General features: G+C 44.1%; 1 protein-coding gene across 1 annotated transcript in view; it reads right to left on the bottom strand.

The window, feature by feature from the left end:
* Positions 1-4,190: 4,190 nt before the first annotated feature.
* LOC147701568 (galanin peptides-like) overlaps positions 4,191-15,131 on the bottom strand; it is an 85,772-nt gene continuing 74,831 nt past the window's right edge. Inside the window, exons 5-6 of the mRNA XM_086928675.1 lie at positions 9,199-9,273; positions 4,191-7,523 (exon numbers count right to left, since the gene is read on the bottom strand). Coding sequence (XP_086784801.1) covers positions 7,462-7,523; positions 9,199-9,273 — 137 coding nt within the window. The 3' untranslated portion in view covers positions 4,191-7,461. The remainder of the gene's footprint in view (positions 7,524-9,198; positions 9,274-15,131) is intronic.

Genomic DNA, 15,131 nt, shown 5'->3' on the forward strand with positions numbered 1-15,131 from the left:
TCAGGCGGCACAGATGCGCACCCTGGTCGAATGGTGCCAGCTGGAGTCTAGCAAACACTGGCTCTTCCAGGACCAGGCGGTCGCTGGTCGACCGCTCCAGGGTGTACCCTTCCTGCCGCGATGCCATAGGCCCCCCAACCTCTACGCTTCCTACATCACAAGCACGGTGATGAAGGTTTGGGATCAAGTGGCAGTCCGGAGTGAACTCACTTCGTTTCCATCTCCGCTGACGCCCATATTCGGGAATCCCGGCTTCACCCCGGGCCTTGACTCACAGCGTTATAAAGCATGGAGGTCCACCCCCTGTAGAGAGGTGGGACATATGTTCAATTTGGAAGGCATCCTCTCTTTTCAGAAAGTGAAGGAGGACTATGGGATCCAGGAGGCGGACAGGCTCCAGTATTTGCAGGTCCGGAACTGGGTCTTCCAGCCTTCAGTTCGGCCAGGGGCGCAGCGTTTCCTTACTCCCTATGAGAAATGGCTCCTCACGCGCAAGTCAGAGAAAAAACTGCTTTCCGACCTGTACCAGCACTTGCTCCTCCCTCACATATACACCTACCATCCGGGGAAAACCAGGTGGGAGGAGGACCTGAGGAGGCAACTTAAGCGGAAGGAGAGGGAGGGAATTTACCACAGGGCCAGACACTCGGCCTATCACACCGGCCTCACCGAAACCCTGACTAAAGTGGCCATGTATTGGTACCATACTCCGGCGCGTATCCATCGCTGGGATCCCAAGACCAGCGATCGATGTTGGAGGGGATGTGGGGAGCGGGGTACACTTGTACACCTACTTTGGGACTGCGCGAAGCTGCTGCATTACTTGGACACCATTCTAGACCTTGTAGATGCACACTTGGACACCCAGCTCCCTAGGTTTCCGGCCTATATCCTCCTTGGTCTGCCGAATGCATTAATGTACCCCTTGAAATCCATGCGGGGGAGGTTGATTGCCATAGCGCTGGGTGCCGCGGTACAGAACATTGTTGCACGATGGAGAGACCCCCAGCCCCCTATTCATCTGGGCTGGCTACACAGACTTTGGACAGTTTTGGGGATGGAGAAGCTGTCCCTGACAGCGGCAGGACGGGGCGAGGAGTTTGCAGATATCTGGAGGCCATTCTTGTCTTTGCTCACCGGGGAATTTCGGGAGCTGAGTTGCCCCCGATACCTGCGACTGTTGCACCTCGCGGACACCCCGCTACCAGAGCATAAGAAGAAGACTTGCAGGCATAGACCTCAGAATGGACAGATTTAGGAACTGTCCCTCGCGGATGGCTGGGCTGGTTGGGGTTTTGGGAGGATCACTGGACGGACAAGAAGGGGGTGGGGGATGGGACGGAGGGGGGTAGTTTGGATGGGTTGGGGGGGTAGTTTGGGGGGGTTGTTTGGGGCTTGAATTGGAGGCTTAGCTACTTTCAGCTTCCGAAACGTTGCACTACCTTTTGACGCGGCCGGCCCTTCTGGGTTGTAGGCAGCTTGCTGTGTTTAATGATCCTGACTGTTCGCTGTGCCCATTATGTTTTCATCTAATCATTGTAACGGAGTGGCCGGTGCACCTTTGAGCACAGGTCGGTAAACATTTTGCTCTGAATAAACAGATTTAATACTAAAAATCGGAAACCACTTACCTTGTGCATTCCGCATCGTCAGTGCAAGGTAAGCGTTTTTTTAATTTAAATTGACCTCATCGTCAGTCGACTCCCCCCCACCTTGCCCCCTTGTCCCACCACACTTACGTGCACGGGCCACACCTGTACTCTATCACAATCTACCCCACTACACTCAACCCAATGTACCCCACTCCACCCCACCCCAATATAACTCACCACTCCAGTTTCCCTCACTCTAATCTACCCCAATCTGCCTGACTTCACTCCAATCTACCCGACACCACTGCAATCCACCCCTCCACCCAAATCCACCCACCTCAATCTACCCCACTTTATTCGACCCACTATACCTCAATCTACCCCACTTCAGTTTCATATAAGTTGATGGTGTGGGAAATCGCTACAGACTCACTTTTATCATTAGTAAATAATTTTACTCAAAACACCCAAATGTAACACCTAAAGTTTCTTGGACTGCTAAATGTTAGTCATCTTCATCTGGCCAGGGCTTTTGTCATCCACAGAGTCGGTATGCGTCACCTAAATATTACCCACAATGCACACTGGAACTACTTAGAATGGCATCAAGCAAGGGCCAGTCACACTTTACTATTTTGAGACTTATTATTATTATTATTATTATATTTAAGCTTATAAAGCGTGCAGCTACCCGGAGGTTTCCCGGCGCTGGAGACCAAAAGTGAGGGGAAAAAGCAGATTGATAGCTGAAGCGGCATTATTGGTTGAATAACCAGGTCTTGACTTCTCTACGAAATTTAAGATAACAGGGTTCTGTGCAAAGAGATGAAGGAAGAGAGTTCTAGAGGGATGGGGCCAGGACGGAGAAGGAGCGACCACCCATCCTGGCTCTCTTGACTCTAGGAACTTGGAACCTGTGCTGATTAGAAGATCGAAGGGTACGGGCAGGGCTGTATCGATGCACTAAAGGACTGAGGTATGGTGGGGCCTGGCCTGTGTTTATCCTGTGCATGTAGCAGAGGGCCTTAAATTTCGTGCGGCTTTCAATGCGTAACCAGTGCAATTTACGAAGTGAGTTGGAAGTGGGAGATGTGTTAGGTAGTTTACTGAGCAGTCGAGCCGCCATGTTTTGGACTGTCTGTAGTTTACGGGTTATCTCTTTGCACGCCCCCAGGAGAAGAATATTGCCGTAGTCCAGTCTAGAGGTGATTAAGGCCTGGACTACGGTTTTCTGGGTCTCCTGAGGGAGCATACCGATGATCTTACGAAGCCACTTGATGATGGTGATGCAGGTGGAGGAGATTTTTACCACATGATGTTTCATGGAGAGTTGATCATCGAAAGTGATGCCCAGATTACGAGCTGTTTTAGATGGTACGGGGAGCTTACCCATTTGTGCGGGCCAATGTTGGGGGCCCCACAAAGTAGTATTCTTGCCAAATAAGAGAAGCTCTGTTTTCCCCCCATTCAGCTTAAGTTTGTTTTCGTGCATCCACTTGGCGATGTTACTAAGGCCGACACAGAGGGAAGAAGGGGTGGAATGGGAACCGGTTGAGAGAGAGTAGATGATCTGTGTATCATTGGCGTATGATTAGATGGTTAACCCTGCTTGTTCTGCAATGTAGGCCAGAGAGCTGACATACAGGTTGAAAAGTAAGGGGCTTAGGATGGAGCCCTGGGGAACACCATGCGCCGATTTATAGGTTTGAGAAGCAGAGGAAGGGGAAAAGACTTGGAAAGTACGGTCTGAAAGAAAGCTAATGAGCCAGTTGAGGGCTGGGCCGGTGATGCCAGAAGATCTAAGGGTATTGATGAGGATGGGGTGGGAGACCGTGTCAAAAGCGGCACTCAAGTCGAGTAGAATGAGTGCCACGGTCTCCCCCTCATCCACTCGGCAGCGAATAGTTTCTGAGACCCCCAACAGGGTGGATTCTGTTGAGAAGCCGGATCTGAAACCAGACTGAGATGGATGGAGGATCTTATTGGATTCAACATGCTGGGTGAGTTGTGTGATAATGTGTTTTTCTAGTATTTTTGAGAAAACAGGGAGGAGAGAAATGGGACGGAAATTGGATAGGCTGTTGGTGTCAGCATTAGCCTTTTTTAATAGTGGCTTGATCATGGCATGTTTCCAAGCGGAGGGGACCTTGGCTTCTCTGAGGGAGGAATTAAGTAGATCCAGAATAATATTAAAAAGAGCGTTGGGGCGATTTTGTCTTAGAAAGTAAACAAAGAGGTACAGGAATTATTCTGACAAATATACATTTTATGATTCAGGACATCAAAGCTTTTTTTTAAATATAGACTTTCTACCACATCTGTGCAGTATATGATTGCACAAAAAGTGTGTCTTTTTAGGCATCAGCCAAAACCACATAGCCGTGGAACCGTCCTGGCCCTACCTTCACAGCCTATACCTTAGTTCTGCTTGCTCTAGGCATTGGACATGCCTGCATGAAAACTGGCTGGTTTTTCACTCACACTCAAAATAACCTTCTAGACAAGCGATTTTCAAAGTGTGGTTTATTCATATTAACATTTATGCATATATCATTTTCGATGCAAGTCTCTATTAAGGAGTTAATAAAATAGTTCAGACAGACATTAACTGCAGGGCGGTGGGCTTAAGAGGACATTTGCTTTGCAAGTCACATGACTTTTTGCAGACAACCAAGCACCAGCCATCAGAGGCCCTGAAGTTGCCATGTGACTTTCTTTGCCATTTTCATATAGTCCATCTTTCGAGGCCAGGGGCAACCCAGAGGAGGGCAGTGCGGCACTCAAGCTAACAGTCTGACAGTCAGACATATTGGTAAAGAATCAATTCGGTTTCTCGAAGTTCCCTTTAATCTACCATCAAAGTCTGATGTCGCAAAGCTCTTAAAGGGTTCAGCATCACTCTTGTACCAGAGCCCTCGGGCATATAGCAATGCATTTTAATCATTATTTATGTCTTATGTACTTCATGCCTCACACAAACACAGCCAAGGCCACTGCTCTGCATTGGAATTGTCTTGAAGTAGACCACTTTGGTATGGACTTGCTATTTTGGTAGCACACCACTATGGGTGTGCTACCAAAATAGCGAGGTTTTTATGCTTATGAACATTTGTATTCGCAGCTAGTATCGACTACCAACGTATCATTAAGGTAAGTAGAGGGGTAGCATAGTACATATTGCCTCCACAACGCATAAGTACTTTGAAAATATGTTGGTAGTCCATATTGTGAAGACAAAATAAGTTCAAGTCAAAATTCCCGAACTCAATTTTTCAAAATACAACCATCCACAGATGACTTTATTAGGGACACTCAAAGCAAATCTGTCTCAATCAGGAACCATCAAAGTTAAAGGCCCCACAAGGGTGTTCCAGTCAAGTAAAGGTTATTAGTAGATTTAAAATAAGTGATCATCCTTGGCAGGTTCCCTGGAATCAGCAGGCAAAGGCAATCACTAACATTGAAAACGGTGGTAGAAAAACAATAAGGGCCCAATTCACAAAAATAAACTTAGACATGAGGTTTAAGTTTACCTTTGTGAATTGGGCGCTTAGACTACAGGTCTAAGTATACCTTTGTAAATTCAGCCATAAAAGTGTACTGAAGGAATGCAATGAACTCTAAGTAAGCATGGGCAGTGTCTAGTGTGAAAAGCAGTTGGGGCATATCTCCATTGTAACATAATGCGGAAAGGCACAGGCATAAGCAAGCATTTGTGCAGCGATCCAAAGAAAACATCAGGCAAGCTTCCAGAAAGCCTGACTTTTTCTATTTTGGTGAATGTGTGCTACAATCGTTTAAAAAGAACTACACGTGGGAATCTTCTCTCTTAAGGGTCACAAACTTGAGCTGGGTCAGAACAAGAGTTTTTGGAGTGCTAGGTGTAGCATATATTTCACTCCCTCCCATCCCAAGGCATGACAGCAACCTCACTGCTTGCAGGGTGTCTCTGGTGCAGCGCTCATAGAGGTGCCCAGGAACAGCAGTTCTTACCATGTGGTCTGGAGACCCTGGGGGTCCGCAACACATACTCAAAGGGTTTCCGAATGCTTAGAAAATTAAATATTACCAGGTTGATACAGTATATTTAAATAAAGCAGTACAACTGAAAATCAAACAGAATACAATGCATAGTATGGACACAGGTGGACCCAACTGAATTTAGGAAAGCTCTAACCTTCCCATTAAAATGAAAACATAGATTAAAAAAAATATATTTGTTTGTGAATTAAATAAAATATTTAATCATTGCGTATTTGTTTGATGAATTTCTGCTTCCGCATTTTTGTGTATTGTTTTGTGGTACAAATCATTAAAATTGCTTAGGCAGAGGTCCCTGGCTTCAAACAAAGACTCAGGATTCCAATAATGGTTCAGTGAGGAATCACCAGATTCCAGTGATTATTATTAAGTGGGGGTCCACAGAAGTCAAAATGTTAAGGAACACTGCCAGAGAAAGTACGTTTGTAGCCTGATTTAGAGTTCAGTGGTAATGGAAATTCCTCTGATTTGTGGGAAAAATTGAAAAATTAAGAGGACAATCCAACATTTCCTCCACTGTACTACCCTGCCATACGAAGAATTTCACTCAGCATTGTCTCTTGGATTTAGCACTTCCTCCACAAATCAAATGATTTCCTGTTGCCACTCAGATCTAACTTAGGACCCAGGTTGACTTCCCATAGATTTAGCCCTAAATCAAAGACCAAGCTAGTCCCCCCAAAAAATGTACGTAATCTCAAACAAGCACAATAGCTAAAACAGAATGAATGTGTTATTCTCATAGTTAACAGTTCCAAAATGGTCCCTATCCAATATAACTCAGTATGGACTTCTAGGCCTGGTGAACAGTCACCTCAGGCTTCATGGCCTTTCAACTGAGTAGAGTTACTTAGCATGAACTTTTACCACGTCAATATACTTATAAAACTTGATATGTATCTTTTAAAGGACCCCTGCTGCAAGAAGGCAATCTGCGGAGGTCAACCAGTATAGGAATTAAGCTCTCTCAATATCTTGTGACGGAAATATGGTATTCAGCTGCATCCATTGCAATCTCAAACTGGGATTATATTCTAGGCAATCTAAGTGAGTTGATAGCAAACACTGGGCTCCTACTATTGGCAGAGTATGAATAACAATCCAGAAATGATTTTGCTTTATTGATTGACAATGCACCTAGGGTTGGATTATTATGAATTGAGCATCAGGCAACTTGAGAGTGTTGTACAGAGGACATTATGGGCTTGAATAGGGTTGAATCTAGTTCAGGTTTGGTTATGATTAATTAGATTTGGGTAGGTTGGAGTGAATTTTTGTGGTTTGGTAAGACTGAGTTGGGTTGGGTCGGGTTAGTTAGACTGGCTTGAGTAGGGTTGGCTCTGGTACAGTTTTAGTTAGGATGAGTTGGGTTAGGTTGGATTGGATTGGATTGGATTTGAACTGGTTCAGTTTTAGTTAGGGTAAGTCAGACTGGGTTAAGTTGGATAGGCATGAGTAGGCGCTGGCTTGGTTTGGTGAGGGTGGGTTAGGAAAAGTTGGGTTTGGCGAGGTTATCTTTATTTGGGTGCATCCTTCCTTTTATCCGAGGTGGGCTGACCTTGAGGGGGCTATAAGGCTTTGTTTGAGCTAGGCTGGCAAAGTCAGTCACATGGCAGACAAAAGGCACCACCCACATCTGCCATTTGTTGGATTGAGAGCCCAAACTAGGTGTTACTTTCAAGTTTTATTGGTTCCTTTTTTCCTTCTTTGTATCCTCATGTCAAACTTGGTTGGTTTTTCAATAAATAAATCTGTTGACATATGTACAGGTTTGGCTGCGGTCACAGGAATGAGAGGGTTTTCTTGCTGTAAGTTGGGGTTGCTGGCTCTAAGTCTGGCTGGATTCCTCCGAAGAGACTGGAAGAGAGAGATGATCCAGGGCTCCCAGCTCTAGAAGAAGAAGAGACGGTTTGTGCTCAGTTACAGGACAGTTATTGTAGACATAATATATACAGTGACAATCTGAGCTTACATACACTACAATATGGGTGTGTTAATTTGCCCAAGTAGACTCCCGTCTGCTTACAGTGAGGACATAAGGAATTTCCCCCCACCCTGCTACTGAGGGAGAGGACAAATCCCTCCTATCTATTCCTCATGGAATCAGACCTTTTCCTTCCAACACAATAAAGAGGTACTGGGATATTTTGCTTCAACCTTACATGAAGGAATAAGTCCATTACCTCTGAACTGTTACTCTTGGACTTAGACTTGCTTCCCGACTTATTACTGACGGAATATCATTCTCTGCTACTTGCTACTGAGGCAATGCAATCTCTCCCTCCTTTATGTCAATGGATCAGTAATACCCTTGCTTAATACCTGCTACCGAAGGAATAAGGCATTATTCTCCAGCTGTTACAGAAAGAATACACCCTGTCTTTCCTACCTTTTAAGTTATTACTGGGAAGACATCATATTTCCCTCTGACCTAATGCTGTGGAGATAAGTCATGCCCTTCCAATCTGGCGCTCGAAGAATAAGATATATCCCTCAAGACTGACACTGTCTGAGGGAATAAGAAGTGTCCCTCCAATCTGTGACGGCAGGGATAAGATATGTCCCTCTCATGGAAGCAGACATGTCTCTCTAACCTGTCAGTGAGGAAACAAGGCATGTCTGTGCGGCCTCTTATGGAAGGGACATGATATATAATACCACCAGCCCTTTGCTGAAGGAATGAGTTGTGTCTCTGCACCCATCTCTCTGAGAACATGCATATCATAACATCAGGCATGGGCACCCAGTCTGTCACGAGAAGCACGGGGCATGTCCCGTCAACGACAGACTAGCCAAAGGTTGAGAAAACAAATGTCCCTCTGAAAATGAAAGTGAAAGAATAGGACATTTCTTTCTGAATTTGCGGCGTAGATATAACGCAGCTCCCTTAGCATGTCGTTGAATTGATAAGATCTGGTTCTCACTGATTGAAGAAGACAAGTTTGTCCATGGGGGAGGATACATGTCACTGCAAGGTGCCTATGTGTCACAACTTGAAAAAGGCACGCCCCCCACCCCCGCTCTGACAATAAACGGGTAGGACAGGTACCTCTGCATGTCATTGAAGGGAAAAGTTATACGTAGCCCTCACGTGTCACCGAGTGACCCTCAAGGACGGCATAATACATGTCTATCCGGCCAGTGCTTCTAATACGATATGCCCCTGCATCCTGTCTAAGGAATAGGACAGACCCCCGCCGCTTTGTCTTGGAGCGGATATTGCATGTAGGTCTGTCCTGGCGTAAGACATGTCCCACCGATCTGTCACTTAGGGGATAAGCTAGGCCCTTGAGACATTGAGGAATTGAGATCTGTTATTGAGGGTTATTAAATGTCTCTCTGACCTATCACTGCCAGGATAAGACACATCTCAGCAATCTATCAATGAGCGGTTGAGCCCGCCCTCAACTTTATCTTCTGAGACCTTTAAATACGGAGAAGGGGGAGATAAGCTATATGCAAATCCCACTCAGTTTTGCGAATTATGTTTCAGTAGTTGCAAAAAGATTAAAAGTATTCAATGAACAGTGACTTCGGCTGTGCAGGCACTGAGGGAGACACTTACCTTTAAGACGAAGAAAGGTAAGAAACTCCAGAACCATCTGAAGGGAGTCTTCATCCATGGAATGGAGCTGAGAGCCTGTGTGCAGAGGCGAGAAGAGGAGACACAGTGAGGGGTGACGAGCAGCACCAGAGAAAGAGAGGGAGACATCATGAAATGTGAAGCGCCCCTCAGGGAAGAGACATCCTGAGAGATGATGAGAGCTGTAGGGAGTCATGGGAAGAGGTCAGGTGAGCAACAGAGGAGAGATGACATGGTGGGAGGGGACCAACAGAGGAGAGAAAGGGAGGCTTGGTGAGATGTAAGGAGAGCTTATGGAGAGAAAGAGGAAGACATGGTGTGATGTGAGGTTAGCTACATGGGAAAGAGGGTGAGGTGGTGTAATGTGAGGAGAAATACTTGGGAGAGAGGGAAACATGGTGAGGCGTAAGGAGAATTAGAGGGGTTGGGGGACACAGTCATCCAGAGAGTGAAAGGAATATGCAGAGAATACAGAAATACATGGCGAGGAGAGCTAAAGCAGGAATAGAAGAAATAGAGAGGGCTAAGTGAGAAGAATGAGAGATACTGGAGAGAGACAGTCAGGAATGTTGAAAGGCGAAGAGGCATGTGGAGGTGTAAGCTGAACTATAGGGGCAGAGAAAAGGAGAAGAGGTGAAGAGAGCTAAAGAGAATAGAGAGAGATGCAGACATTGTGAGAGTTGAGGACGGCTACTGGGGAGAGACAGCCAGACAGTGTGAGGAGATAGTAACTTTAAGTGTTAGAAGGGCCTAGTTCCAGAGTCAGAGTGTCCGACTGCAACCAATTAGACACTACCATAGGGCTTGGGGCATAGAGGAAAACCCTAAATTCTCCTCTGAGAAGGTATGGACCTATACAGACTCCTCTAAAATCAGTGTGAGGGCCAGGAGCATCATGGACAATGCAGACTCGCTTGCAGTATGTAGAAATTAAGTCAAGTGGCAAAGATGTATTTTTTGTAGGTTTATTCAGTCTGAGTTACAAACTGTAACAGGATAATTACATATACAGGATACTACACAGTCCAAGAAGGGTTCTCACAGAATCTTCTACCTATGATCTCACAGATGCTCCTGATGTTGAGTTTGGCCTGCTGTGATGCAATGCCCTGGGTGTTTCACTTCCCTTAAGATGTCCTCCATGCAGGCTTCAGTCAGCTGCACATAGGTCTCTCTCTTCCTGGTCTGGCACACGCTCATCTACTCTCAAAGGGAGATACATTACTTTTCCTTTAGAGAATATTCCAGTAGCAGAGATTCTCCAGAACCTAGACCTAATCCTTGCCTGGAGGTAGTCAGCAATCATCAGCAGTCTCTTCTAGTACCATGGCTCTTTTAGATAGTTCAGATAGTCTTTGAAAATCCCACAGGAAGTACAACAACTGGCTGTATATGGCTTGTATTTAAACAATGTATCCTGCTTTGGGACACTGGTGGAGAGCCATAGCAAAAATACACAATTTCTATAAAATGTAGACACACTGCCACCTTAAAAGAGTACTTCTTTCCAGGCCTGCCTAGCAGACAAGGTCAAAGGTTGTCATTAACCGGTCAAGTTATGTGTCTCAGCTTTGACCACTACCGGATGCTTTCAACCAAGTTCCTCATTTTAATAATGGATGCAGGAAGTGGGTACAGAGAGCACAGGTACTGACATAAAGAAATTGGATGGAAAAGATCCAATGTATATTCATTCACAAATGAAAAGACAACTGCAGGGCGCCAAGGCAATGTAATTTAATATTTCCACAGGAAAAAGTTAATGACAACTTAGAGACTAAATAATATTTTGTGCAGGCACTTATTCTGCTGCCACACTGTATCCCAGGCACAGAGCACTCATGTTACATGTCACTCTCTCCACACAACATACTACACACCACAGGTAGGCACTTTCTGTCTTTTTTTAAAAACTCTTTTTATTGAACAATTGGGGTGAAAGGGTCATTGCATACAGTCAATTATGAATTACAGCCGTGTCACATTTTCGCAAATCAAGCAGTTACTTCGTACATGAGGCACTTTCCGTCTTGAGGAACAAGCACAAAGGATTGTGGGCCTCCAGATATGAACAGTTGAAACCACCTGTCATTCACCCATAGCCTTATAGGACGAGCCTGACGCCATCCTCAGCTATAGGTGGCCAGAGAAAAATGGAAGCCAACTCAGTTATGGTGCACTGACCTAGCTTTGGTCGCTGGTCAAGATGCTACCCAAAAAACATTAAAAATACTTTAAAAGGTGTCTAAAAACAAACATTCTAGGAGTCGACATTTTACATATCTGGATATTTCTAGCAGATCTACCTGTAACAGGGCTCAAGTCCTAAAAAAAGAAGTGGGGGGACTAACCTAGTTAGGCAGTATGCAAGTGATATCACAGCACGTGACATCATGACACGTGACATCACAGCACATGACATCACAACGCATTACATTACATATGGCATCACAAGCCATGACTTTAATATGTTGGTGTGATGTAAAGTGCTCTGACACTCTGCTTTGGGATGAGTAGCGACATGCAAGAAAAAAATAGTGGTACTTACATTATTTCAATGCCTCCCCAGGGGTAGTAAGTGCTATATAAATTAGATTTATATTGTGTAAATACTGGGAGACACCAACACATCAGACATTCTTACAGAGCATACATATCTAGTAAACAGAGCCTGAACAAAGTGAAAAGCTGCCCCTACTACATATGTGTGCAGTGCTAACCTTTGCTTCTAGGTGTGAGGGTCCTGAGTGCTCCCAGCCAGGAGACTCGAACTAAAGGAGGCCTGATGACCCCTCAATATCGCCCTTTGTTATGGGCCCAGCAGGAGTCTAAAATAAGAAAGGCCTGTCCCCGCCTGCACATTGTTGCTTGTTGCTTCTTGCAGAGGGAAAGCAGACAACGTGCATGGGCTGCGGAAAGTGTCCTGGTGTTTGGAAATTACACTGGGACGAGTTCAGCACATTATTTAGAGGATCAGGGTGGACAGCATTCACCCTGTGAAATAGTTGATGGACGCAGTCCACCCGCGTGTACCCCCGACTCGTGCCCTGACATGTAAAGAAGAAATGAGGAAAGAACAGCATGGAGGAAGCTTGGTATAGAATTTCTGGGCGTTTGATGAAGTGCATGGTCTCCAGGATTACCCTGTTGAGCTTCTGTGGGAGTTTGTTGCATGGACGTCAATTCACCAAAATGCCAGGGGTAGCGAAACGGACGTTGCACTCCATTTCACCTATATTTTGACACACACACACACTTACACGTACTAACACATTCATACTCTCACCCGCAAAACATACATTTAACAGCATTTTTTACTTAACTTAACTTTCAGATAACTGTCATATTCCAGCCAATGATCTCTTTTTTGTGTTACATTAATGATGAATAATATTATTCACTATTTGTATAATTAAAAAAATGACAGCAACCAGGCAAGTGGAGCCCCAGCAAGCGTCCATTACGAAGAGCTTCCCCTGTGTTCCAGGACAGGGGTAGATAAATCAACGCCAGGGGTAGCAAGGGGTGTAGTGTGCGAGTGTATATTTAGTGCGGTGTTTGGAAGGACCAACCCTTCAGGTAATAGGCCTTGTTATGCAATGGAATGCTTAGGGATTCCAGAAGAGCAGGACGGCAACCAAGCGGGGGACGTGTATGGAGAAGGAGACAGGAACTGAAGGAGCAGCTGTTAAATCTGCGTTTGATTTCTTGTGTCAAGCTATTGAGCCTGAAAAAACATTAATCAGTGTACAACTCATCATTTCTGTTTTAATGACGAGCATCCCAAACTGTAAGGCCTATCCCTACCTCCTCCAGATTTGATGAATTACCATTATTGGTGGCCATTACACATTTTGGACTACAAGGTGCAAAGAATAAAATACCGCTTATGCATGTCAGTGGCATTCTTATTCACTCTCGAATCGAATGTTTTGACCCTTTGACCCAGTCCCAGGGGGTAGTTTGCCTCCAAGATGGTATCTTGGTTTTGGGGAAAAGTAAACAAGAACACTTTACTTGCCTTTCTGAGGTTATGAGCATGTTAGAATAAAAAGACTTTACAACTGGAAGAGTAACAAATGTAAGTTTGCCAAGCAGAAAGTCACCTATTTGTAGGCTTGGGCGGTAAATCTGTTCCGCTTGTGGAATATGGGTAATTTTGCGTTCCGCAGAGAACGCAAAATTGCCCAAAATTCTGCGCTCCGCGACTTCGTGAAATGTTTTGCTTGTTCGCGTACTCAAAATGCGTGTTCGTGAGATATTTCCACCAGAGCACGCAAACAGCGTTTGCAAACAGGAAAAAGCATTGCGAACAAGCAATTACGCCTGTTTGCAGAATTTCTGCGTGTTCACAGAGATTTTTTACCGTTTTGCGGAGATTTGCGTACCATGATTACGCAAATTCTGCTCACCCCTACCTATTTGGTCACAAATTATGCAATAATGGTATTAAACCTCAAAGAAAATTAGTTTAAGCAATCAAAAACACATCTGCTCCTAAATCAAATGATGACCTCTGATTGCTGCTAGGTATGTTGACGTTTTATTAAAAATTCAAGGGAATGCAGCCTTCACATAGCGTGTATGGAGGCAAACCTTTGTGGGGTAGTGGGGTTTGGGCCGAGGTTGGACCCCAGAAATATTTTACCCGAAAGAGTACACTTCTGAAGAGGCGCATTTTACAGTGCATCACTTGCAGCACATGCATCATCATATCACATAAGAGCTACAGGGTTGGCACTTGCAAGCGCACCAAGGCTCAGTCCCTGAAACAGAGGCATTTTTTCATCCACTTGATCTTCAAACATATTCACTTGCTGAATCACCTTCTCTATTAGCTTAAACGAGGTTGCTCTTGGGCAGACTGATTTGTTTTATGACCCTTCCTAACTTTGAACTGTGGTTTTAAGATCATACGAAGACAATAGGAAAAACAAATAAAAACGGCAAAAATAATTAACATGACACAGGTATGGATTGGGAGTCAAAGAGTGCCAAATAGGTAAAAAAAATAGTAGCAGAGAGAAAAGGAATTTATTAAAATGGTAAAGAAAAAAATATTCAGAAGCAAATGGAGTGAGAGGGTATGAGGTAAGGAAGGAGAGTGGAATGCAAACAAAGATGGAAAGAGAAATAGAAGTAGGATGAAACAGGTACAAAAGGAGAATAGAAATAAAGATAGAAAGATGAAAAAGAAGAAAAAGGAAGGTAAAACAAAAAATATAATGAAGGAATATGTAAATGCAAAAAGAATAATGGAAGGAGGAAAATAAATAAGGAGAGCAGGAAACAGAATGAAATAATGAAAAGAAGAAACTATATGTTTAATGAAGGGTGATGGAAGGAAACAACAGACATATTTAACACATTGAAAGAATATACAATGAAAGAAGGCTGGAATGAAGGGGAGAAAGATGGAAGAGGATGATAAGAAAAAAGGAAGGAATAAGAATGAATGGAAGAAATGGAAGAAGGAAGAAAAGATGGAACTAGTAAAAGAAAATGAAATCCAAAATATAGAGGACAAAAAGAAAGAGTGTGACCTGAAACAAATAAAGGATGGAGAGACAGAACAAAAGATGGAAAGAGAAATGAAATGGAGATGAAAAGTAGTAAAGAACAAATTATAGGAAAAAAGAAGGAGAGAAAGAAGGAAATGAAGAAAGAAGAATACAAGAAAAAGAGGAAAAGAAAGAAGCCAAATAAAGATAAAAACAGTTTTTGACAAAATTCCTTTCATGCTGTATAATGCATCACTATGCCCCATATTTTGCAAATTTTCCTCTGGAGAACAATTTTCACTGGCTTTCTTAAAGAAAGGTTTGGATATCGCACTTTGCTCTATTATCTAGTATTAAATGTCTGAAAATGAGGTACAGGGTGTATTTTATTTTCCTGGTGACTCCCTTGTGTGT

This window comes from Lissotriton vulgaris, chromosome 7 (genome assembly GCF_964263255.1).
Source record: "Lissotriton vulgaris chromosome 7, aLisVul1.2, whole genome shotgun sequence".
NCBI lineage: Eukaryota > Metazoa > Chordata > Amphibia > Caudata > Salamandridae > Lissotriton > Lissotriton vulgaris.